We start from the raw sequence: 26434 nt of genomic DNA on the forward strand, positions 1-26434 counted from the left end.
TGCGTCTTTGGAAATAATCTTTCCAGTGCCAACAGTGTGCTCAGCACTGCACAAGTGACAAAAGAGGATACAGTCCCTGCCCTGAGGAGTTTGCAGTCTAAACAGACAAGCAGCAAAAACTGGACACAACACCATACAGTAAGGCTCAGACATTTGGGGCAAGTCCTGATGTTCTTACTCGGTTTTCACTCAGGCAAAAAAGTTCACTTCCTTTGACTCCCACATCTAGCCCTGAGAGTGTACTGTAAGTGATATCAAAACATCTCTCTTACACAAACACACATGCATGAAAGAGCTTGGGCTAATTGAGTGCATACTTTCCACTTTTTGTTTTACACATTCCCCCTCTGGATTTCCCAGAATTACTGTGACTAACAGTGACTCCCTCACTAGCCTCGGGCATTAAAAGTCTGACAAACGAAGACCGATTAGACTTGTTCTCTCTTACAGCTTTACTAGTAAATTTACTAGTTTACTACTGCATCAGGTTAAAAAAAAAAAAAAACTAAAAAAACCCAACCATATGCATTTGAAATGGGAAGGTTTCCAGCTCCCTTGCTGTATAGCAAGTGAAACCAACGAAAGACACAGTATACGTCAGAGAGGCACTATGATCAGTGCTTCCACGGAGCAAGACCCTCACACTCGTTGTGAGCAGAACCTCAAGTGAACCTCAGTGGGGCTGTACGTGGGCTGAGAGTGTCACAATCTAGCCTCCAGTCTTTATGGAGGAAACTGCTTAGGTGGAGATGAAAGCCACATACCTGTTATTAGTCTGAGAAATCCCTGCCAGGTCTAGCACTGCCATTCTGTGTGGTTCTGGAGAGATTTCCCCCAATGGGCTGGAGGGCTCCAGCTTGGTAGGATCTTTGGTAAATTTGCTTCCTGGTCGCAGTTCCGCAGCAAGGTTTTATAATGAAAAGCAAAACCAGAATTAACCACAGAAGAATTCGAATGCTAGCAGCACAGCTCACGAGACTACATGTTGTTCCGCTCCCGCATTTACAAAGCCAGTCAGCAGCTTGTGATGCATAAAGAGTGAGTGTCTGGGTTACACATAAAGGGTATGTCAATACACCAATCTGAGGGAGTGAAAGACATAACGAGCTAGCTTTAAGCTAGCTTGGGTCCTGGAGCAGAGGGCACTTCAGTGTGGGCTGTACAAGCCTGTCTGGAACCCTGGGTAATTACTCACAGGGCTAGCCTGCACTGAAGCAAGTGCTGCTGGGGTTTCCCTGCTCCTGGACCTGAACGGGCTAGATTAAAATGAGCTCGGGTGGGTCTACTCAAGCAGCAGTTACCCTATGACTGCAGTACAGACAATCCAAAGATACGAGGACACCTTCTCTTGGTTACACTGCAGCATTAGTATGATCTAGCACAGGAAATTCTGCTTGGCAATTGCCTTCACACCATTCTAAGAGAAAGGTCCTTCCAGCAAGAAGAGATGCAGGACCTCCAGGGAGATGGGCACCTTTGCATCTGAGTCAGACCTCCTCGCACAGGGATGGCTAGTTAGAGTGATATTACTGAACGCAGCGAAAGGCTTGAGGGGGAAAATCCTCAGGAAGCGGGTTACGGAGGCAGTTGCACAAGTGTTGGCCAGGAGAGTCAGGAGCAGGAGGGTTCTGGGGGTGGGGAGTCCGGGGACTGCACTGAGGATAACTGTCATTTACACATGCCTCTCTCGATGCATTTTCTTTTACCAGCCCTTCCTATGGGTTTTGGTCCTCCATGTCTCCCCTCTCAAATCACCATGATTCCTCACTTCTCTGGGGCCAAGTACCTAAAAGATTAATTCAGTTCCCAGGTGCCGGTATGCCAGGCTCCACCCTGTTCCCTACCCGGTTTGATATTATTTTTGCGTAGCCTCAGGTGGCCTGAATTCCTGAGCACGGGAGTCAGGTTGGGAGGCCTGGTGTGCACTGCGTTGAACAATCCGACACGGTATGACCAGTTCAGAGCTTAGCACAGATACAAGCGGGTGCCCTGGGCAATGCAGTTCGAGGTAGGGAGGGAACGCTCAGAGCAACCACCTGCCACACAAATTGACCTAGAGGCCAGTGGTATCCTGTAGGCTGCTGCTTGGCCAAAGGCATCACATTCTACTTCGAATAAAAAAGTGTTTTCTTATCTGTATGTGGTGCGGGGAGTGTGTGTGTGTGGGGGGGGAAGTGTCAGCACCACGGCCTGAGCATATAAAATCTGCCCCTTGTGTGTATAAGAGAGAAGGGGGCGTGACAAAATTGAGACGAGGAGAATAAGCATTTAGCAGCCATGAAAACCTTCTCTTTGCCCTTCCCCTGCTCCTCAGTAATCAAGCTCCAGCCATGATCTTAGAGATGAAAAGAGCCCTATGAAGACAGCAAAGGAAATGAAAATCAGGTGCTAGAGAGCAGGTGAATAGAGACTGAAGGATTAGCCAGATCTGGGGGAAGGAGGAAGCAAAATTATTCTGACAAGCTGCACAAACCAGACAGGTGTCTCGTTATCATCTGTAATACTCGAACTTTACTCAGCTCGAAGTCACATTGCAGCTACCTCCTTTTGAAGCGTGTACAATCTGTGGCCACGTAAAGTCCCTTTTCCTTTAGTCACCGGCATGTAAAAGAGGGCAAGGCTTCGCAATGGGAACACAAAGCCGCAGGGATCATGAAAGATGCCGTTTATCTTCTCATAGTTCAACTGGGTCCTTCTAATGTACTTTTTCCGTGTACCAAAATCTTGATCTTGCAATGATGAAGCCTGACAAGCACCCACCCAGGGAGCAGCAAAAATAGGTTTCCTAGGCGTGGTGGGTTTTTAATTAAAATGTTGAGCAAAACTGCAGTAGAAACCTTGGGATACTTTGTAGATGGCAACTTAAAGTGCAGCGCCACTCTGACAAAGCGTAAAGTAAAAATGGCAGCTCCTTACTCAGCAGACCCAGTTCTTCTGTGTATTCAGATCCACTGACTGGAGTCAAAAACTAAGTTTTTACTGCTTTTTGCTTCTGTTAGCCCTGCAGAGACCACACAACTTGGAGGGAGTAAGCTGGAATGTGTTCCAATCCTGTGCAACAACAACGGAATTGTTTCCTAATTTCCAGTCAGTTACACTTGCACAAACTCCATTGTAGGCAAAGGGGTTGCATGGGTGCTAGTGAGGGCTTACCAGCAACATAACAAGTTTGTACAGATGCCATTGAAGGGTTAATGTGGCTTGTAGAACCTTTATAACTGGCGATAAAAGCACCCAGCTTGACTCTCAGATCCCAGCTTAAGTTTGCAAAGCACTTAGTTAGAGAAAATAAGTTTTTACTTGTAAATTGAGCCCATTGGGTCTGAAATCATTGGCAGACAAACACATGACCAGATAGTGCCATTTTTACAGTAACTTTTCATATATACATCAGGTTAAGATAGGAAAAAGCCACTGGAGCAATATTTTGGGTGTCTTTTCATAGTATTCAAATGGAGCACTCAGATCTTACTAATATATGCCTTGTTTTATTTGCTAAAAGTTGCTTGAAATGGCATCTCTTTCATATTACATTGCTTGCAGTACAAGTAAAAAGAACCAAAAGACAAAGCTAAGCAATTAAATTGAACTAGTTGGGGATTTTTGTTTTTTGTTAAATAAACAAACAAACAGAAAAACAGAGTCATGTTAGCACTTTATATGCAAGGGAGAGAGAATAACTTATAAATGGGAATCCACAAGGCTTCTTCTCCCTTGTAAATACAGTTTAAATATTCCATGGCTTTCTAGGGGTGAAATTTACCCTGTGCACAAAGCCAGCTCATGGCCTATGCACGACTTACGTCTCACTTCAGCCCTATTTTAAGGGCTAAACTTAGACTTAAGTGGTGCATAGGTCCTATGCATGGAGTGAATTTTCTTCTACTTGTGTATATTATGTAGATAAGATTTTATCCTTTGTGAACTCAGCTACATATGCCCTTCACTTATGGCTGTTTATAGATTACATCATTGTAACTATTTCTCTGTGTTCTCTTTCACTTCAGAGACAATAAATCAAAGACCGTTATAAACGTACCTGTAAAAATTCTCTCATCAAACATCCTAGAAGAGGGAAAAGAAACGAAACAGAAGCATCTAGTGAATGAATTTCAGATATCGTTTAACAATAATATATTGAGTAAGAATCATGTCGCGCTTATTCATTCCTTTTCCTTGAAAAACAAACAAACAAACAAACAAACCACACCCCTGTATTTTCTTGTGCAAATCCAACAACTAATAACACGTGTCTTTCATCTACAGCACCTTAACATCTGCTTCTAAATCATGCCCTCCATTTCATTAACTGTATTAAATAAAGCTGTTACCTTCTGGCATTAGCAGAAGGCTATGGGGCCAAGACAGTTCAAGATGGCTTTTAATTCTGCTATTCAGTCTAGCTCATTTACCATTATGGCAGGAATATTTGCAATTTTGTGACCATTGTTAAGTTTCCTATAAAAACTTATCTTAAGAGCTACCTTAAGAAAATGTTCACTAAGCTGCTCAGTCCAACAGCTCTTATGTGAGCAGAAAGAAGGAGACTTGCACAGGAGCAGCTATCAATAGACCACTAAATGACTAAATTTAGGACTGAAGAATATTTCTCACTGTCTGCAATTCATCTTATGCCCACAACCTAAAAGAACGTAGGCTTCTCTCTGAAAATTAAGATGCTGACCTGGCAAATCATTTAAGATCGTGCATAACTTTAAGCATATGAGTAGTTGCACTGGGCCTGATTCTTTGTTCTAAGGCTCCGATCCAACAAAGTACTTAAGCACGTGCTTAACTTTAAGCCAACAATGCCAGCCTCCATTGCCCACCTGTTATATTTCCAAACAAGCACCTTCATGCTTTGTCCAAGGCTATCCCTCACACTTCGGAGCAGCTCCCCAAAAACATCTGCAAAGCCACCTCCTAATCCTCCTTCAAATCCCTCTTTAAAACTCTTCTTTGTCATGATACCTACAAAAAAACCTAACAAAGGTTAGGCCACTGGTGTGCTGGGACCACTACCTAGCATGCTGACTAATATGGTGCCATTTTTTCCTTGTACTCTCTCATCCATCTGTAACCATCTGCTGTCTCCTGTCTTAGATTGGAAACTCTTCGGGGCAGGAACTATCTTTTTATTCTCTGTTTGTACAGCATCTTGCACAGTGGGGTCCTGTTCCGTGACTGGGGCTCCTAGGCATTATTACAACATTAATAATAAAAGGATAATAATAATAATAGCAGCAGCCTTGCTGGATTGGGGCCTGACTTAGCAGTGTTTTACACCCCATTTGCACTCATTTTGCATTGGTGTAAATGACTATGAGGTGCAAGGCAATGGAGAAACAGGCCCCTTGACTCCATGGGATTACACACGCGCACACACATACTGAAAGTTAGGCATGTGTTTAAGTACTTTGTTGAGTTAGGGATGTGTGGTTTTGTTTTTCCTTCTTGCTCTAATGTTCAATAGCCTTGGCTTCACTTTCTGTCATTCTTTCAATCTTCTACCAATGTACTGGAAAGTTCCAGGCCTTCGTTCATAATGAAGTGTTATGATTGGAGCTGGCAGGAGAAACTTTGAAGGAACATTATTTTAATCAGAATATGCAGATCCATCAACACCAAAACACTGCAAAAATCAGGTCTATTTCCCTGAGATTTTGTTTTGGAAGAAAATCGGGAAGAAGTTCCAGCTGGGTTAAAACATCCCGTTCTGATATTTTCAGAATGAAACACTCCAACCTGGTCTATTTTCTTGAAATTTGGTATATTGTACAATACAGAATTCAAAAAAAGTCAAAACTGAAAATTAAAATTTTGTCAAAAACCAAAATTGACTTGAAACAAAAATATTTTCTGAATTGTTCTTCGGGAAGCATATCACAATTTTCAGTTTCCATTCCACTTCAGCATGAAACCAAATCTTGGAATCTAAAAATCCGTAGTGAAACAGAACCCTCTGTCCTCAGCACAAATCTAATGACAACAAGTGGACATACTACTTTAAACTGGGCCATCATCATTCACTGCATCTCTTAGAATATCAGGGTTGGAAGGGACCTCAGGAGGTCATCTAGTCCAACCCCCTGCTCAAAGCAGGACCAATCCCCAATTTTTACCCCAGATCCCTAAATGGCCCCCTCAAGGATTGAACTCACAACCCTGGGTTTAGCAGACCAATGCTCAAACCACTGAGCTATCCCTCCTGATAGGGAAAGAGCCAGTGCACTGGAGTGTATCAATTTTCTAAAGGAAGCACAATGGGCCACGAGATTAATAAACTGCTGCTATGTGCACTGCAAAAGAATGGGATAAATCCAAGCTGCATAATTCAGATGTGGATTTTTCTAGAGGGGCTGCCATGAGGCCTCTCTCTAAAAAGGACTAATCTTGCCTCATCTACACCCTCTCATCCTATACAAGAACAATTTTCCTTGACATAAAATAAATAGGAGTCATTGTGCCAGTTGATTAAAGGGAAAGTGGAGAATTCATGACTGGATGCACTGATTTTTCAGCTGAAAACTGAAAATTGGCAGTAGGTGTCTAGAAATTCAGATCTGGCACTGATGTCCTATTTCTTCTATGTTTTTATAGCCCTACCAACAAGGGATTCCAGCTCTGATAGTTGCCTTTGGACACTATAAAGAACACTAATGTAATAATACTGCATTTTGCAGGTGCTAGCAAAGTCTTTACTAAGGGAATTACTGAGTTTTCTCAAAAGAACTTGCAATGAAAGATGTGGTTTGTGTCTCCCTCCCCCAATAAAGGGAGCTTTTGTTGATGACACAAATCAACAGCTCTGAGTAAGGATGAAAATTATGTTAAGAAATTTTGTCCCTTTCAGATGAGCCCAAGAAGGGGGGGGAGGCACATCGGGGAGGGAAGCTCACAAAATGATGAGGAGAGGAAGGATTGTTAGGGCATCAGCCTGAAACTTGCTCCGCCATAAACCTTGGGCAAATCCCTCTGCGCCTCAGTTCCCCATATGTACAATGGGGATAAACAGCACTGCCCTGTTCCACCGGCGTGATACACATAATGATTCTGAGGTGCTATGATGATGAGGGCCACATAAGCTGAGAGAGGCAGATAGGAAATGTTGGAGTCCCTGCTGGAGAGATGAGGAGGATTACACACACCAAAAATGAAGAAATAATTGTGCAGCTTTCCACCCTATTCCTATTCTAGTGCAAAAAAATAGAAGCCACTATAAAAAACACAACATACCTGTGGCTATCAGGCAAATACAGGTAAGAGGGAAATTACCATATATCTCAATATGCACTCAGCTGGCACAATTTGAATACGTCATGTGTCTTTTTGACAGCCTACTTAATAAGCAGGCAGATAAAACTCTTGAAATGTTTAGGATGATCTAGAGCCGTTGTCACTGAAGCATTTGAGGTAACATTCGTGGTTTGTTATTGTAGGGATGATTATAAATACCAGGCAACTGGCATTGGTTTGGTTTTGTTAAAAGCTAAAAAAATTGAGATCTGGAAACACAGTGATTTGGAGAGGGGAGGGGTTTCAAAACCCACATATCTGTTTGCAAAAACAAAGTAATTAATTATTTATATAGCATGTGGTAAGTCAAGTTTTAGGTCTATTAACCATCACAGTTAGTTTTAAAAAAAAATCCTCTGTAAAACTATACTGGAAAAATCTTTTCCAGGTGTTGAATCTGCCCCATGTGCTTACTACTCTTTCATTTCCAAACTGATTCAAGGGAACCCATCTCTCTGCCTCCGGTGGAAACATTCCTGAGGCACCTCATCTGCACATTTGGCTATACCTCTGTGTGGAAGTTTGTTTCAAACACAGAGTGGGCAAATAGAAAAAGTGATCCAATATTTGCTGCTATTATGTAAAAACAAAAACAAAATCAGAGTAAATTTTCTGGTTACTATTTCGGGACTACATTTAGAACAGAACACTACCTGCACGCTCACACAAAATAGGTAGGCTAAAATGTGATCCATGTCACCTCTTTGAAGTATCTCTGATTAGCCGTGTACCTTTTAATGACAAAGTGGATGTTGTGCCTTTCCTCCAGGATTCGTTTGAGCTTGGGGACACCATAGGTACAGGGTCGTTTGAATGGTATTTTGTCAGGGATCCCAATTATTTCTACTGCCTCTGGGTCACAGGCAATCTTCCGGTATGGCACGGGAACCATGTGGTCCAAACCCAAAGCTTCAGCTGAAAGATTAACAGATGGTTTTAATTTCCACGCGGATTTTGGGGGTTTTTAAAAGATGACAAAAAGAAGGTGAAGACAACACAATTCAAGTAGATCTGCAAAACAGGTACATGTCTGCTGTCCTACTATCCTCCTTTTTCTCCAGCAACAGAGCCCTGGGCACCAAGCTTAACTTATCCCTCACCACTGCCAAACGTTACTCCTAAGGGAGAAGTTTCAGAGTAACAGCCGTGTTAGTCTGTATCCGCAAAAAGAACAGGAGTACTTGTCTCTAAGGTGCCACTAACAAATTTATTTGAGCTGTAGCCCACTTCATCAGATGCATAGAATGGAACATATAGTAAGATGATTATTTATATATATACACATACACACATACACACACACACACAGAGAGAACATGGAGTAAGAGGCTAATTAATTAAGATGAGTTATCAGCAGGAGAAAAAAAAAAACTTTTGTAGTGATAATCAAGATGGTCCACAGACAGTTGACAAGAAGATGTGAGGATACTTAACATGGGGAAATAGATTCAATATGTGTAATGACCCAGCCACTCCCAGTCTCTATTCAAATCCAAGTTAATGGTATCTAGTTTGCATATTAATTCAAGCTCAACAGTTTCTCGTTGGAATCTGTTTTTGAAGCTTTTCTGTTGCAAAATTGCCACCTTTAAATCTGTTACTGAGTGGCCAGAGAGGTTGAAGTGTTCTCCTACTGGTTTTTGAATGTTAGGATTCCTCATGTCAGACAGGTAGCAAATAGAATACACGTGGTCGGGGTTCTAGGCATGTGTCTGCACAGATCTGTTCCTGTGCTTTTTCAGGGAGTTTCTTGAGCAGATGGTGTAGTTTCTTTTGGTAACCCTCAGTGGGATCAAAGGATAATGGCCTGTAGAATGTGGAGTTAGAGAGCTGCCTAGCAGCCTCCTGTTCATATTCCAACTTATTCATGATAATGACAGCACCTCCTTTGTCAGCCTTTTTGATTATGATGTCAGAGTTGTTCCTGAGGCTGACAAAGGAGGTGCTGTCGTCATCATGAATAAGTTGGAATATGGCCAAGAGGCTGCTAGGCGTCTTAAAAAGAGAAGGGAGTTTAGCATATGGCTTCTGCTGTTGTGTTAGGGAACAAAAGTGATTGCTACATAATGTTATGCAAGCCACAAGCACTGCAGATGCATAATGGAATTTTAACTCCTACTCACCATATCTACTGTTAAACAGAATTTGCACGCACTCCCTAAGGGTGTTGATATCTTCAGTTTCTTTTATAAAACTGTCCCATTTATCTATCAAAACAAAATATAAGAAATAAGGAACTTCCTTATGGCACACAGACAGCAGATGCACTTTTCGCTTGCAAGGTGTTAGAATCGGGAACAAGGCTTGGCTGCCTTATAAACCATTATATCCCCTTCCTGAGCAAGTACTGCCAGCTTGGTTGATAAGGTCTGGGCTTCTCCCATCACCTGAGGTGTACTCATCTGCAGCTGCACATGCGTGAAAAGGACCTTGAAGGAAATGACCCTACATTTCAACACTTAAATGAAAATCTTCAGAACAGAACAAACCCAACCATAAGCCAACCTTTAAAAATCGTTACAAGAAGTTTTAAAATCTCGTATTAACTTTCCCTTCCCCCCTCCCACCTATTGAAAATCTAGGAGAGTGAATGCCTAATTGCTTGTTACAATGCATATTACCCAGGGCAGGGATGGTTTCTTCTTCTGCATTTGGAAATTGCCCTGCACACCAGGAGCACCCACTGTGTGGAAGAGAGAGCCAGATGGGGATTTTAGTCTGTCCTTTTTGTTTACAAAGCCAGGCAGGGCAGGAAGGATGGTCAGTCACAGACTTTGGACAAGTTATTTAATCTACACTGTGCCTCAATTCCCCATTTATAAAATGGGCAGACTGGTCCCCACTTCACAAGGGGTGTTCTGAGGAATTAATGACTCGGATATACTCCAGTACTGGGGTGATGAGGCAAGGAGGGAGGTGTGGGTACAGATAGGTACAGAGAGAGGTCCCACCTGCTATGCTGACACACTGCAACTAGGTAAAGGGAAATTCTGCCCTGCCTCCTCAATGGAGTTATGACTAAATTGTGTTAAAGGGAGTGCAGAGCCAGAGCTCTCTATGGATCCAGCTTCAGAAGGCAGAAGGGGACAAAAGTCCCAGCAGCTCCTCACGGAGGATGAGCCAAAGACATTTGTGGATGGACAGAGCACTGAACATGGCACCAACAACTGCGAGCCGAATACTTCGGCAGCCATGCCAAGCAGTGAGGAAATAGAAGAAGCGGCCAGGGGCTGGGACTTTTGCCAGAAGCCATTCCCTTCCCTTGCTTCTTTCTCGCAGTGCCCTCCCTGCCCGGACCTAGCAAAATCACACCTGTTTTGTCATGGACGATGGAGAAGAGGATACGCTTTGACGAATGCACATTCTGGATGAGCGGACCACCAGGGACTGCAGATTTCTGTCCTGGACACAAGGAAATACAGGGTGAAAGGAACTATAAGAGCCCTATCACCTAACACAAGTAGGGGCAAGAGGCCTGCCCCAGTGTGCACAGAAGGGTAATCAAGGCCTAGAGTCTGCCAGATTCAGCACAGGACTGGGAAGCAGGAACTCCTGCATTCTATTCACAGCTTGGGCACTGACTTTTTGCATGGCTTTGGGCCAGTCACTGAACCCTTTCCTGGGCAATATTCATCCCTGAGTGAGCAAGGGACTGGGGTGGGAGGGTGAGCTGTAGGGATTTGTATAATCCGAAATGCAGGGGGACCCTTTACGCTTGTGGCAGCAAGGGGAGGGGTGATCTGGCATAGACTGGCTGCTGGTGTTGCAGCCATCACATCACCTGACCCTGATCAGAGCAGTCCTAGAAGACACAGGGATTAAAAAGGCATTGGTGGCCCATGTACACTGCATTGCTACTACTCTAAGGCAAGCCCGTAGAGTCACATTCAGTGCTTTTCCATACAGAGCCATGCAAAAGGAAAAAGAGAGCCCTTAAATTCCCTTCAAAACCTTCAGCTGAGTCTGACCCCTCAGAACTGGGCTCTCCCCATTTGGGGTACATAAGGCTCTGCACCAGTTATTTTAAAAGGAAAAAGAACCACATGTTTGTTAGTTCTGTCTGTAGTACACACACATGCGCCGCTCTGCTTCCTGGAATGGCTGGGGTCTGCCCCTTAGGAAGGAGCGTATCACTGGAGCTGTGGCAGAGAAGCCTCATCTCAGAAAGGACTGTACAACTCTAGATCCACACGGGAGTGCATGTGGAGGCGGGACATGGCAAGTCTTTGTTTTCCCAGTGAATGAGGGTGATGCCCAAATTCAGATTCTGATTCTGCCCTCCTACACCCACAGGAATATAGTGGGGGCTGTCATTAGAAAGCCACAGTAGCCCCTGTTGAAAGCACTTTATGGTGCTAAGGATTTCAGAACTAGCAAGTGGCTAGCCAATCCAAAGTCCCCCAAGATCAACTGATGCCTTTCCATTGGCAATGATGGCCTTTGGATCACCTCCTTCCCCCAGTGAATGACTTTTCCTCGGTTATACTCTGATGATCCACCAGACGCTCTAAACTACAGGCTCTGGAACGACACAAATGGTCCCCCACTCCCAAGGTTAAAATGTACCCAAAGGTGACAGGGAGTGCAGTGAAATTCTATGGGCCACCTGAGGCAGGCCTAGAGGAACCTGAAGTAACTGCGCTAACCCCCAACACCACCACTCCTTGTCTCTTTGAGCCACATCTTGGGCCAGACCCAAAGCCCATGAGAGCCTCTCCATCGACTTCAATGGGCTTTAGGCCAGGCCCTCCTTTGAGAGCAAACGCAAGTCTATTACCACAGCAGTCGCTGTACTCCTGTGAGGAAGGCACCTTCAGCTCTCCTGAGGGCCTGGGCATCAGCATCTCGCTGGCTGCATTCACCCCGTGCAGACTGGCAGACATCTCCTGCTTTAGGTCCGTGGCGATCTGCATAGGCAGCGAGACACCGTATAAGAAATTGGTCCTGGCTACAGTGGATGGAGTGTCTTGACTGGCTGGTTTAGGGATCTGGTTATTTGGACCGGAATCCCGACTGCCCTTGGATGCTAGGGAGGTACAATTCAACTCTACATTAGGGTTCGCCTCTCTGCTGGGCTCGTCTGCTGGCCTGAATGGAAAAAAAGAAAGAAGAGGAAAACACAGGTACTTTCAAGATCCACTGTATGGCATCTGACATAGGAACGGTGCGCTACAGCCTGCATACAGCTAACAACGTCAGCTACAAGAACCACCGCTTGGCTCAGCAACACTGCATGCAATCTCAGTCTCATCTGATTTTAAAAATGTCTGCTGAATCAGCCCTACAGATCAGGGGCACAAGGATTCCTGGAGCAAGGAAGAAAGGTTTTGCTCAGAGCCCAGGGGGCAAAGTGGTTTGCAACAGCTTTAAAGCTGCACAGGTGGGCTTGTGCCCAAGCTGCACGTCTTAATGGCACACATTGGGGAAAACAAGCTAAAAAAGCAATGGGGAGGAAAGGGAAAGGACAGCTTCCAAACAATCATTTCAAGACAGTCCAGCAGGGTGGAAAGTACAATCTCCGCTCCACTCTAACGACTGGTCCAGCTTCTTCTTCGCTTATCATTTCCAATCTACGGCAGCTGTCAAAGGAGCTGTAAACCTGCCCCAACTTCTCCCTCTGTTAACTCCCTATTTTCTTCTCTTTCCCGTCTCTCTTCAGAAGGATAAGAGAATCTTTACAATACATTTTATGAGCCAGATCCACAGCTGGTGAAAACTGGCCTAGTTCCATATCCCAAGCAGGGGAGAGGAGTTAGACAGCTCAATGCAATCTTTAGGGGGGAAACTATGGATGGAATTCACCATCATGCCTGGTCGAGAATAAAGCTCCACTTAGGTCCTACTCAAACTAAGGCTTCAGGGGAACTCAGGTGGTGCGTAACACCTTGTACTGACCATCTGAACGTGGTGAATTTTACCTCAAGTAACTACACACGCGTCGGAAGAGAACTGCCCATTTCCAAAAGGGGCCTCCGATTTTATATGCCCATTCTGGACATACCGAGCGATTTCAGAGGTGCTGAGCACCCCAATGTCTAACTCGTTTCAAACTGGAAGCTATAGGCACTTGTTAAAATCAGGCCCAACGTGCCTCAAGTTTGGCAGGCCCAAAAAATAACACAACCGAAATTAGAGGCCACTTTTGGAAATGTGGTTATAACAGCATGGAGGGTGCCTAGCCCCTATATCACCCCTTCATGCAAAAATCCTGACCACCCCCCCCAGCACAGGATAAATACCCTTGCTAGACTGGAAAAGAGGTTTAGGAGGTTTAAACTAGAACTCTCTTTGGTGAGGTAAGAGCATTCTGCTCATCATACACACAATTCCTATGTAATGACACGGAGAAGAATGTGGTTAACCTTGTACATTTAGGAACACTTCAATATGGTTTTCACCCGATATTCAATAATTAAGGAAAGATCCCACGGCCCCCCCAGACAGTGGTAAATTAGTCTCTCACACACGCAGAGTCTTTGCACGCCACGATTTAATATGGCTGCACCTACATTTCAAGGTTCATAAGAGAAACCAGTGCTGGGAGCAACACACCATACTTCCACCTCGCAGACGAGTGGAACACAGTGGCACGTGATTATTAGCGGTGGTATCGAGCTGTTAATTAACTCAGCCTGGGCAGTCTTTTATGTGGCTGCCCCATAAAGCAGCCTAGCCCACGTGCAATGAGACAAATGGCACCAGGCTCTGCAGCGTCCCCCTCTCACATGATCCAGTTGCCACACAAAACCCTTGAGAGGCCTGGTTCAGAGCCCGCTGAACTCAAAGGGGATGGTCCTTCTCTGGGCGTGGCTCAGTGTGGACAAGAAGCGAAGACTCCCTGCTCCCACCCTCTCAGGATTTGTGAAGTTACCTTTTTAGCCTGAACCGGATACTGTGGCTGTGCTCCAAAATCGCCATCAGGGATTTCACATCATATTCCGTGGGCTTCCGGAAGCCAAGTCCCTCAGGCAAGCCGGCAACTGCGAGCAATCCTGGCTCTTTCATCAGCTTCTCATAGGGCAAGGGCACCACGCTGTTCTTCCCTATGGCTTCACCTGGGAAACAGGCACAATTACACATTGGATAAAGTCTCTGGCTTTTCCAGACGGAATTTGCTCACAATTGCAGCTGGTCGGGGCTTTAGCAGAGAGATGCAGTGCAGGACAGACTGCAAACACCAGTGCAAACTGGTCAGGATAATTCTTCCCACCCATAATATTGTTATAACAAAACGTGGCCATTACCTATGGCAGTATCTATTATTTAAGACTCTTCAGTCACTTCACAAACATTAATAAAGTCTCACAAAACCCCAATGAAGAGGAGCAGGAACAGTGATATGGGAACACACAAAAATTCTTGGAATGTATTGAGGACAACTTTTTGTTTCAGAAAATGGATGAAGGAACAAGGGGACACCCATTTTAGATTTCATTATGAGCAACAGGTTGTGAATCTGAAGGGGAAGGCAATTTGGGTGAAAGCGATCATGAAATATGAGATTTCATGATTCTAAGGAAATGAAGGAGTGAGAGCAACTGAATAAAGACAAGGCACCTCCCCCCCCCCCCCCCAAAAAAAAAAGGAGATTAACAAATTTAGAGAACTGGTAGGTAAGGTCCCATGGGAAGAAAATCTAAGGGAGGGGCTCAGGAGAGCTGGCCATTAGTCAAGGAGACAATATTAAAGGCACAACTGTCAACTACTCCAATGAGAAGGAAAGACAGGAAGAATAGTACGAGGCCGATAAGACTCCATCAGGAGCTCTTTAATGACCTGAAAATCAAAAATTAATCTTACAAAAGAGTGGAAACACGGACAAATTGCTGAGGTGGCATACAAAAGACGAGCCCAAGCATGTAGGGACAAAATCAGAAAGGCTAAGACACAAAATGATTTACACCTAGCAAGGGACATAAAAAGCAGTAAGAAGAGGTTCTTTACATACATTGGGAACAAGAGAAAGGTGAAGAAAACTGTAGAGCATCTACTTAGTGAGGATGGCGAGCTAATAACTGAGGACATCAGAAGGCTAAGGTGTTTAATTCCTATTTTGCTTCAGTCTTCACTAGACAGGTTAACGATGACCAGATACTCAATGCAGTTAATATTAACAAGGTGGAAGGAATGCAAGCCAAAACAGGGGAAAGAATAGATTAAAGAATATTGAGATAAGTTAGATGTATTCAAGTTGGCAGGGTCTGATGGAATTCATCCTAGGGTACTCAAGGAACTACCTAATGGAACCATCAGCAATCATCTCAGAGAACAGGTGAGGTCCCAGAGGACTGGAGAAGAGCAAACAGAAACCTATCTTTTAAAAAAAAAAAAAAAAAAGGAACAAAAAGGACCCAGGGAATTATAGACCAGTCAGCCTAACTTCAATCCCCAGAAAGATACTGGAACAAATAATTAAATAACCACATTTTAAGCACCTACGGGATAATAGGATTATAAGGAATAGCCTGCATGGATTTGTCAAGAAAAAAAAATCATGCCAAACCAACCTAATTTCCTTTTCTGACGGGGTTACAGTCCCACTGGATGCGGTGAAGCAATAGATGTGACCTATCTTGATTTTAGTAAAGGTCTTGACATGGCTTTCTTGTAAGCAAACTAGGGAAATGGGGTCTATGTGAAGTTACCATAAGCTGGGTGAACAACTGGTTGAAAGACCATGCTCGAAGAGTGGTTCTGAATAGTCTGTGGTCAAACTAGGAGGGAGGTCCTAGTGGGTCTCTGCAGGGGTCAGTCCTGAATCTGGTACTATTCAATGTTTTCATTAATGACCTGGAGTTGCTTATAAAACTCTGTGGATGACACCAAGCTGGAAGAGGTGGCAAGCACTGTGGCAGACAGGATGAGAATTGGTCTGAAATCAACAAGATGAAATTCAATAAAGACAAGTGCAAAGTACTTCACTGAGGAAGGAAAAACCAAATGCACAACTACAAAACAGGGAAGAACTGGCTAGGGCGGTAGCACTGCTGAAAAGGATCTGGGTATTATAGTGTATCACGGACTGAATGAGTCAACAGTGTGATGCAGGTGCTAAAAAAGCTCAAATCATTCTGGGGTATATTAACTGGAGTGTCATATGTAAGACATATGGAGGTACTTCTCCTGCTCTACTCAGCACTGGTGAGGCCTCAGCTGGAGAACAGTGTCTAATTCTGGGTGCTACACTTTACAAAAAAGGTAGATAAATTGGAGAAAATCCAAAAGGAGAGCCAAAAAAAAAATAAAATAAAATAAAATAAAAAAGGTTTAGAAACCTTCTGAGGAATGATTAAAAAAACTGGTCACGTTTAGTCTTGATAAAAGAAGACTTAGGGGGTCCTGCTGACAGTCTTAATATGCCAAGGGCGGTTATAAAGAGAATGCTGATCAAGTGTAGATTAAGCCCAACAGCAAGGGAGATTTAGGCTAGATATTTGGAAAAACCCTCGTAAATTAAATTGTGGAATAGGCTTCCAAGGGAGGCTGCGGAATCCCCATAATTGTCCCACAGGTTTTTAAAAGCCTCCAAACCTCGCACAGGGATGGTCTTGGTTCACTTGGTCCTGCCTCAGTGGAGGGGGCTGAGACTTGACGGTCTCTGGAGATCCCCTCTAGCCCTACATTTCTTTGATTCTATGATCTGATGTAACTCAATGAAACTCCACTGATTTCAGCAGAGCTATGCTCATTTACACCAGCCATGCTTCTGACCCATAGTAACTTCTATCTTGTTGGAAGAAGGGAGAGAAGATCTGACCAGAGGACTGAAGATCTGCATTTATTTTTATTTGCATATTCATTAAAGTTCTCAGCATTACTTTTTGGCTCAATGTTTATTCATACTTCACCTGCCTGAAAAAGGAAAGTGTCTCTTTTGCCTAGCACCATTTTGTGTCTTCGTTTCTCATTAAAAAAAATCAAAACGAACAACTAGCCCCTTTCTCTCAACAATCTTAATGTGTTTTACAAATGTCAATGCACTGAGCCTCACAATACTGCTTGCGACATAAGGAAATACTATGATTCCCAGGTTGGCCCAGAAGGGTTCGTCGACTTGCAAATTAGCAGTGGACATGGAACCTGTATATCCTACTCCCGTGCTTTATCCACAACACGACTCCTGCTTCAATAGCCAATGTCAAAGTAAGAGAATTGCACAAAAATATGCCTGCACCTCTTCCAGCAATGCCTCAGCGGGGAGCAGGGAACGCTCCTCTCTTTCCCTGGCAGTGGAAAACTACCATTGTCCCAAGAGTCACCTTAGGCCAGAGATTCTCAACCAGGGGTACACATACCCATGGGGGAACGACAGGTCTTCCAGAAGGTACATCAACTCATCTATGTATTTGCTTAGTTTAAAACAGGCTACATAAAAAGCACAAGCAAAGTCAGTACAAACTAAAATTGCATACAGACAATGACTTGTTTATACTGTTTTATATAGTATACACTGAAATGTAAGTTTAATATTTATATTCCAATTGATTTATTTGATAAAATATGGTTAAATGAGAAATTTCAGCAATATTTCAGTAATAGTGTGCTGTGACACTTTGGTATTTTAATGTCTGATTTTGTAAGTAAGTAGATTTTAAATGAGGTGTAACTTGGGGATACACAAGACCAATCAGACTCCTGAAAGAGGTAATCTGGAAAGGTTGAGACCCAGTGCCTTAGGCAACTTGACCAAGATGTTCAAAAATGACTAGCGAGTCCAGGTGTCCAATCTGAGATGCCTTCCAGGGGCCTGATTTCAAAGGATGAGTGCTCAGCGTTGTCTGGAAACCAGAAGCCTTTAAAGGTGTCTCAAGCTGGGCACCCGTAAAAGGGAGGCACCCAAAATCGCTAAACACTTCTCAAAAATCTTGAGCCCCTCTCTCCTGAAAAAATTAAATTCCGAGACTGACCCAAACCATAGACACCAATACATCAGGCACTCATTGCAGGAAGCAACAGAGAAGAGACACCAGCGCAAGGACCTGAATTACTCAGTGACTCAGCATCCAGATGCATGTACAAATGCAGCACATCTGGCTATAATGCCCAGCTGTACATTCATTCATCATTCTTCTTTGTGGTATTTCAATCCAGGTCACTGCACTGGTGCAGGGGAAACCCCACTTAAGGGGTCTGTAATTAGCCGTGGGATTTTGTGTGATTTCATTTAAATCATTTTTTAACCTGGAGCTGATTTTACAAAATCCTGGAAAACTAGTGGCACCGTCAACAAGTCCTTATTGTAATTTCTTCAATACAGAGCATTGCTTCAAAGAACACAACTAATGATGTGTGACTTGCCCAAGCAATCAGTGTTCCTTATAGCTTGGATGGATAACGTTTTAATTAACTCCATAACAGAAGTTTCAAAACAAACCTTTGAACCACAACATTGTGAGTACATTCTCAGCTAGCTTGAAAAGTACTAATTGATTCCCTGCCTCAGTGCACTGGCTGCAGCAGATTTTCACTTCCCCATATCGCCCCCTCTCCCTCCCCAGGCCAGGGAGAAAGAAGCAAATAACGTTGATAGCAACCAATTATTGGCTAGATGCTTGCAGGTGCCTAGACAAGTTTTCGTGGGGAATGTACTACCTTCAAAGTGACCTTCAGCAAACCCAGCAGAGGCTCAAGCTTTAACTAAAGAGAGACAATAATAATCATTAATGTCTGATTAATAGAACTCCATGGTAATCAGTCATTCTGTTGGTGAAGAGATTACTGGGCTCCAGAGGGAATTTGGGATTTTTTTTTGAGTAAGCGTTTTCTGTGATCTTTCATCCTCATTGATAGGAGGCAACTTTCTTTAAAGGATAAAAATGGAAGAAAGAATTGTTAATTTCAAACAGACCTCTAGGTATAGGATACAGAGCCAGCCTGAGGTTCTGCATCCATCTTCAGCATACTTTGAAGTTAATATGGAACTGGACACACCCTGGTTATAATCTGAAGAAAGGGACAGTCACATGGGACATGAAGATTAGCAGACAAGACAGCTGTGCACCAGAGATGTACACAAAAATCTGCAGCTTGATTTTCAGAACAGCCGTTGTTGCCACTGAAGACACTGTAAATAACTGATGCACCGCACCACTAAAAAAAAAAAAATCAGGCAAACATTATTTGCATTAGGGTAGCACTCAATGTTCCCTTTAATTTTTGACAGGCCACGTGCGCAAAAATTTCTTCTGTGCAAATTGTTGTGCGCACGGTGTTTCACCATGTGCGTGGGGTTTAGGATCCGTGCGTGCGTGCGTGCACACGCGCACAGCTTAGAGGGAACAGTGGTAGCACTTAGAGACCCCAATTAAAATTGGCACCTCATTGGGCTAAGTGCTGTACTACCACATAGCAAGGGACAATCCCTGCCACAAAGATCTTGCAATCTAACCAAACAAGACAGGCAAAGGGGGCGGGGAGGAAATGGTCACAGAGGGGGAAGCGATTTGCTCAAGTGACACAGCAAGTCAGTGGCAGAGCCAGGAATCAAACCCAAGTCTTCCAGTCCATTGCCCTAGACATTAATAAATAAAAATAAATAAATAAATAAATAAATAATAGCAGCTAGCTCTAACATAGTGCTTTGCACCAGTAGATCTCTACGCACTTCACACAAGGAGGTGACAATCATTATCCCATTTCTACAGAGCAATGACATGACTTTTCCAAGGTCACATCAGCAGACCGGTGGCAGAAATAGAACCCAGGTCTCTAGAATTCCAGTCTAGTGCCTGTCCCACTAGGCCAAACTCCATTCCCAATTAAGTCTTACAAATATGTGTACATGCACCACCATGGGTGCTGGATTGAAAATGTAAAACATTTCCTCCAAACTGACCCTCAAACAGGTACATTTTATTATGTACATTCATTTTCTCCCTCTTCCCCTTCCCTCTCTCTCACCTGGGGATCTAATAAGCTGAGTAATGGGACATGGTATCCAAATCCATTAAGTGATTTCTAAAATCTTGACTTCTAATCAAAGGGCACAGGGCAATAAAATGACTTGCCCAAGGTTATCCCAGCAGACCGTGGCAGAGCCAGGAACAGAACCGAGGTAATTTGCCTCTTTACTTGGCTACGAAGCACTTAGCACTCTGAGTGCTACGCAGTAACAAATAATAAGACTGAACTGATTCTAGATAACAGACTGCAAAACCACCATCGAAATGCCAAGTTGTAAACACAACAAATCTGACATTCACTGTTAAGGGCTGATATTCAGTCCCCTGTTCATCTTCAGGCAAGCAATGGATTTTCTTTGTAAAACAAGCATTCAAAGGCATGTGAAGTGATACAGAGTGAGTCAATGGAGTAGAGATTTAGTGGACTCCCCTGCAAGCTCTCTGCTTCCAATATATACTTACTATATACATTTATCAGTTTCCAGTATATACTTGGGCAATCCCCTGTGCAGCAACCAACTTCCATTTAACCCTGCGTGGGCCGTGGCTGTCTAGGCACCCCTGGGGCCAGAACTTTCAAACCTGTGACTACTGCCAGTAAGACAACTATTTCTCAGTGGGCCTAGTTTGCCCCTGTGCAGAAGGCCAACAGACTGTTTAGGCACTATTTCAACTTGACCGAGGATTTAAATGGGACGAAAGCGGAGTGAGCCCTTGCACTGGCCCTCAGCAAGTTAAAGACCTCCAGAGTTAAAAGCCTATACAGCTACAGCGTGAGCTAAAGCTCCCTAGCTAGGGCTGTAACAACTCCTATCCTCTGTGGATCAGACACAGGGAGAGACCTGTAACACACAGTCAACAGTGGGTTACTTCAGCAACACGGTGCTCAGTTACATTTTAGCGGCAGCATCTTTATTACTGGGGAAGATATATGAGCTGGAATCAAACGAGCTTGTATCTCAGAGCTCAGGTTGCAGGGCTCTTAGGAAAATCATCTTTTTCCTTCAGAAAAGAAATTTGACGCTAAAACCACCTTAACAGCCACATTAGGGATAAAGACCACATTTTTAAAAACTCTGCTGGGAGCACAGCATTGGTCTGAGAATGCTGCAGGGACAGCATTTCTAAGGACGTCTTCCCACACACATTAATTTATTCATTGGCACATTTAGTTAACGAGCCATGGAATAGTCTCTTCTAAGGCCTTTCTGCAGAGGAAAATGTAACAGTTAGGCCCATTGATTTCAATGGAATCAACATGATGTACACTCCATGTCTATAAGGCTATAAAGTTCCCTTCATAATCTCTTAAGGGCCTGATCCTGCACTCACGCAGTGACAAAAGAGCCACTGACTTCAGTGGGGCACAGGATCTGGCTCTGAGAGCCAGCTTCAGTAAAGCACTCAAGCTCCTGTTTAAATCCATCCCTGTGCACCCCAGCATTTAAGTCAATTGGACTTAAGCAAGTGCTTAAAGGGGCAGATTTCTAAGGGTATTAGTGCTTTGCTAAACAAGGACGGACTTAAGCACATGCTTAAAGTTAAAGCGCTGTGCTGATCGAGGCCAAGAGGGATCACGATGCAATGTCTAAATCAGAGCAGGCTTGAAAGATGTAGCCACAAGTACATAGAGGCCCCGTTTCTCAGCATGTCAGGGTAATAACGGGCCTTCAGCTGTTGGTGAGACCAGTCCATTCAAAAACAACCCAAATGGAATTGTGACGATTCTTACTATAAAGCACATCAAACACTTCCTCTACCATCTTCCTGAGTAGGTAAACGTCTGATCCTTGATGCGGGGAGACCCTCGGGATGCTCCGGCCACAGTCCTTTGCCTTCTTCTGGAAGTCCGCATCCTGCTCTTTCCTCTGCTGACCTTCTGCAGGAAAAGAAAAAAAAAGTGGAAGTGCCTGGAGGAAGGGGAGGGTTTTGGTCACTATGGTTCCCCCCCCATCGCCTTCAATTGACCATGATTCGCACTGGATTCAAGGTCACTGGCAGTTTTGGTTTTCCAGCATCCTGGAGCGAGCTCCCAAAATGACTCCGCTTTAAAACAACAGGGGCCTGGTTTTCAAAAGCTCAAAGCACCCACAACTCCAGCAAAAGTCAATGAAGGCTGCAGCCGCTCAGCCCCCACAGTGTCCCCAGTCCAGAAGGGCTGCTCAAGACCCTGCACACCAGTTAAACCCAGCTTTAGCAGTCAAATCCATCCCTGAGCAGAGGGACTGCACAATGCAGGTGCACCACGCCTATCCAGGGACAATAAGTTACCCATAAAGGGTGGGATTTTCCCATCTGCCTAGGGGATTTGGACACCCAGCTCCCACTCTAAATTAACGAAAATTGCATGTCCAATCCCTACACCAGCTTTGGGGAAGTTTCCCCACCTTTGCACTAGGAATGCTGGCTGGCTAGCGGTAGCAATGGTGGAAATGTTATTGTGGACAAGTATGACTGTAACAGCCTCTCAATGCCCAGTGACAAAGGGTTTACTGTCATGTTACAGCAACTCCTATCAGCCCTGACAAACTCACTACACCTAACACATTGCTGTCATAGTATTTATCCATAAACAATGTCATGTAGAGGGTCAAAAGCTTATCTCCTACTGGCCACCATAAGCATTGTGGGATGTGTGTACGCACGTTATTCAAGAAGTATGTATGTACTAAAAATATGCTTAAGCTATGTAACGAGGCAGGGCAAACAAACAAATTTTTCCCAAAGGAATGTTGATTTACCCGTCTGCCTAGTTTGCCAGTGTAAATCAGACACTAACTCAACATGAAGCAAGCTTCATTCGCATATTAACTCAAAAGGAAAAGCAAGTTAAAAGGAGAATGTGAGACGATCTGGCATCAGCACCCCAAAGAATACAGAGCAGGAGAGAAGAACTTTATCTGGGGGTACACGGCAAAGGGATACATGTCAAAGATTGACTGGACTATAAGGAGGAGGAAAGGGACCCTTGGTGGTCCATGACGGAGAGAGAAAAACCGACAGTGCATTTTGGATTCTGGCCCAGAGGACTGGAGATGTTGTGAGGTCACTTTAGGTGAGAGATGTAATTTAGACAAAGATTTCAGCCTCCTAAAGTGATGTTTAGTCTCTTCGAACCATGTTATACTTTTGCTTTAGTTGTAATCAGACCTGTTTCTACTACTCTTACTCAGTGTCACTTGAACCTCTATCTTTGTAAATAAACTTCTCTTTGTTTTAAACACGAAGTGTGAATTCTTATTGGAAGCAAGAAAGCTGGTGAGTACAGTGTTGCTTAAGAGGCAGCAGACTTGGTAATTAATGTGTATTCAGGGACTGGATACCACAAGGTACCGCTCTTCCAGGGGGCTCTGGACCTGGGATGACCTGAGTGTTACCTGTAAGGCAAAAGTAAGGGCTGGCAGAGTTCAGAGAAGTTAGTCAGGGGTAGCTAACAGACTGGGGAGACAGGTGCCATCCCCCAGTTTAGCACCAGCACCCCTCTCTCTCACTGAAGCAGGGGTTTAATAAGGTGACCCACAATCCTGAGATCCCCAAGAAAGTGTCATAGCAGGACGCAGGCATTCGATAACCTCGCTCGGAGCAGGTCTAGAGGACACAGTGGTAAGGTCACCTAAGTCCTACTACACTAGCCCCTCCACCAATGGACAATTAGGGACCAAGTGTAGACAAGCCCTTGCAAACCACCAAAGCAGCAGCATCAGTCAGTAGCATCGCACTTTGAAGAAGGACTGCAAGAAGGCACCTTCAGTATCACTTTCTACATGACAGAGACCATATAGCCCCCTTCATTTATTGCATTAAGGTTTTGTTTAAATGATTCTCTCTCCAAATGGATTGGTTTGGGTTTTTGTAAATGCCAGAAAATCCTGCAAATTCCAAAAACCACGGAGGAGGAATTACAAGAGCATGGGAAGCCAGGCAAAGAAACTCCAATACTCCAACAGAAGATAGAGAGCCTCTCAGTGCCAGTGATTTAAACAATACCTTCCACCGTACAATTACTAAACAGCTCCCACGCTCCTGCTACATCCATTCCGTATCCCACGTCCTCCCCCATCACACTCCAGGCAGAAGGCCTGAAAAGAGTTCAGCCCCACCGTAAGACAGAGCAAGGTTCAGAACTTGTGTGTTCTCCCCCTCCAACCATGAAAGAGCCAGAACTCACCTGCCCAGCACCAATCCCTGATATGCCAACCCCTTTTCCCTATTTCACACACACAGCTTCATTTGAACGATTGTGATTAATTGGCCAGTGTACTTCTGTTCCCTGGGTTCAATTTGCTTAGCCCTCAGTTTTTCTGAAAAGCAAATCCCCCTTGCTTGAAGGCTTTCTTACTCCTCAGTGTTGCGTAGCCCTGTAATACCAGCTATTCCCTGCTAATTTCCCCCCATTAAACCTCAGCTAAATTATGTCTACAGCAACAATTTCCTTGCATCTCTAAATGCACAGAAAATTAAGCACTACAAGTACATTATTGCCATTCTTTCTAAACCTATTCACAAGGGATTTTCGGTGGCAAAGGACTAATTCTTTCATCATACTCTGCAGACTCTTGCCAGTGATCTGCCCGGATGCTGTTTGATTGCTTAAGGAGGAACGGATGGGTCCCTTCTGCTTTTGTCTGAAACTCCTCTATGCAAATAGGAAACTGAGTTATTGCTTTTTAAACCCAGCTGTGGTTAAACACCAGCCAGATAATGCAGCAGGGCAATAAGCAGGATGTATGCTGATAAATGAAGCTCAAGTTATAGTGTGCTGCTTCCGATCCAAGAGTCCCAGATGTTCAGTAACACGTGGAAGGCAACGCAAGCGACAAAGCACAGTCTGGGAGTATGGGACAGGTAGAGAGATCAGACCCATGTAAACATAATGAACATCACTATAACAGAGAGTAGGACGCTTTTCAGAATCTGAGGTGCTGCTTTCTTATGGATCATTAACAATAATAATAATAATAATAATAATACATTTACGCTTTGGCCCCGTCAACACACAAAAATTGCACTGATTTAACTAAAGATGCGATTCTAAATTGACATGGTTAAATTGGTCCAGAACCACTCTCCTATCAATTTAAGCCTCGATTACACATGCTTTTCTTGCATCAGTACAGGTACAGGGACATACCAAACCAACAGAATCCCTGTTAACCAATATAAATCTGTCCACACGAGGCTTACACCGATTTAACTCAATTGGTTTTTAAACCCATTTAAGTGGAGCTGGCTTAACTTCCACGTGCAGACAAGGCCTGATACGACACCTCTTCATTTGAGGATTTCAAAGCACTCTGGACACATTAAATAATCCTTGCAACACCCTGGGAAGGATGGGTGGGAGGGGAGGCAGCACTGAGACACTTCGGCAGTGTCTGCACTTTTGCAAAATCTTCTGCCAATTAATTATCCCAGTGCAGCTCCAATGATGGCAACAGCAGAGGATGCAGTAATGGAGACCTGGCGCAGGCAGATTGGGACAACACAGGGAGTAAAAGGCCACTGAACACTGGAGTACTGGCTGCACTAGTGCTCACCTCATTGCTCCTCACCAGGAGGCCTGGTGGTAACAGTACAGAGGGAGATTGTTAGTGCTGATAAAGCCAGACAGAATAAGGGACTCACCACCCCCTCATTTCAGTAACCAAAGTTAGAGCGGACATCAGACTTTTGGAAAACCATCTAGTCTCCATTATATGAGTTGGCGGCAAGGAGAGTTGTGCTGCTATTGTGGAATGCATCCGATGAAGTGAGCTGTACCTCACGAAAGCTTATGCTCAAATAAATTTGTTAGTCTCTAAGGTGCCACAAGTCCTCCTTTTATTTTTGCGGATACAGACTAACACAGCTGCTACTCTGAAACCTGTTGTGGACTGTGATTCTAGCCAAAGCGGCCGGGTGCCTGGAGTGGTGGGTTTGGGGATCTTACTGTATTTGAAAACTAATAAAAAGGTGTCACTCTGGCAACGAGACTATCACAAATGATTGTAAGAGATGGTCACCATTTTGTTCAGTGCACCAAAACAAATGGGAGGTTCACACACACACACACACACACACACACACACACACACACACACACGCCCCGAGCACTATTCGGCTCTGCAGCGGGCGTTAGTGTAACGTAAACCTCTTCTCACAGATGAGCACATTCCTGCAGACACACGATCAGAAATAAGAGATACTGAAGGAAAAAAAACCTTGACACTAACTTAAGACATTCCTCAGCCAATGCA

The 26434-nt window shown here is 44.1% G+C and overlaps 1 protein-coding gene across 7 annotated transcripts in view; it reads right to left on the minus strand.

Annotated features, from left to right (window-relative positions):
- GTF2IRD1 (GTF2I repeat domain containing 1) overlaps positions 1-26434 on the minus strand; it is a 178236-nt gene that overhangs the window by 61486 nt on the left and 90316 nt on the right. For all 7 annotated transcript variants that reach the window (XM_043499307.1, XM_038375625.2, XM_038375622.2 and 4 more), the window contains 8 exons: positions 21931-22077; positions 14168-14351; positions 12074-12384; positions 10609-10698; positions 9420-9503; positions 8028-8211; positions 4040-4065; positions 765-885 (listed from right to left, as the gene is read on the minus strand). In XM_043499307.1, coding sequence (XP_043355242.1) covers positions 765-885; positions 4040-4065; positions 8028-8211; positions 9420-9503; positions 10609-10698; positions 12074-12384; positions 14168-14351; positions 21931-22077 — 1147 coding nt within the window. The remainder of the gene's footprint in view (positions 1-764; positions 886-4039; positions 4066-8027; positions 8212-9419; positions 9504-10608; positions 10699-12073; positions 12385-14167; positions 14352-21930; positions 22078-26434) is intronic.

This window comes from Dermochelys coriacea, chromosome 17 (genome assembly GCF_009764565.3).
Source record: "Dermochelys coriacea isolate rDerCor1 chromosome 17, rDerCor1.pri.v4, whole genome shotgun sequence".
Taxonomy (NCBI): domain Eukaryota; kingdom Metazoa; phylum Chordata; order Testudines; family Dermochelyidae; genus Dermochelys; species Dermochelys coriacea.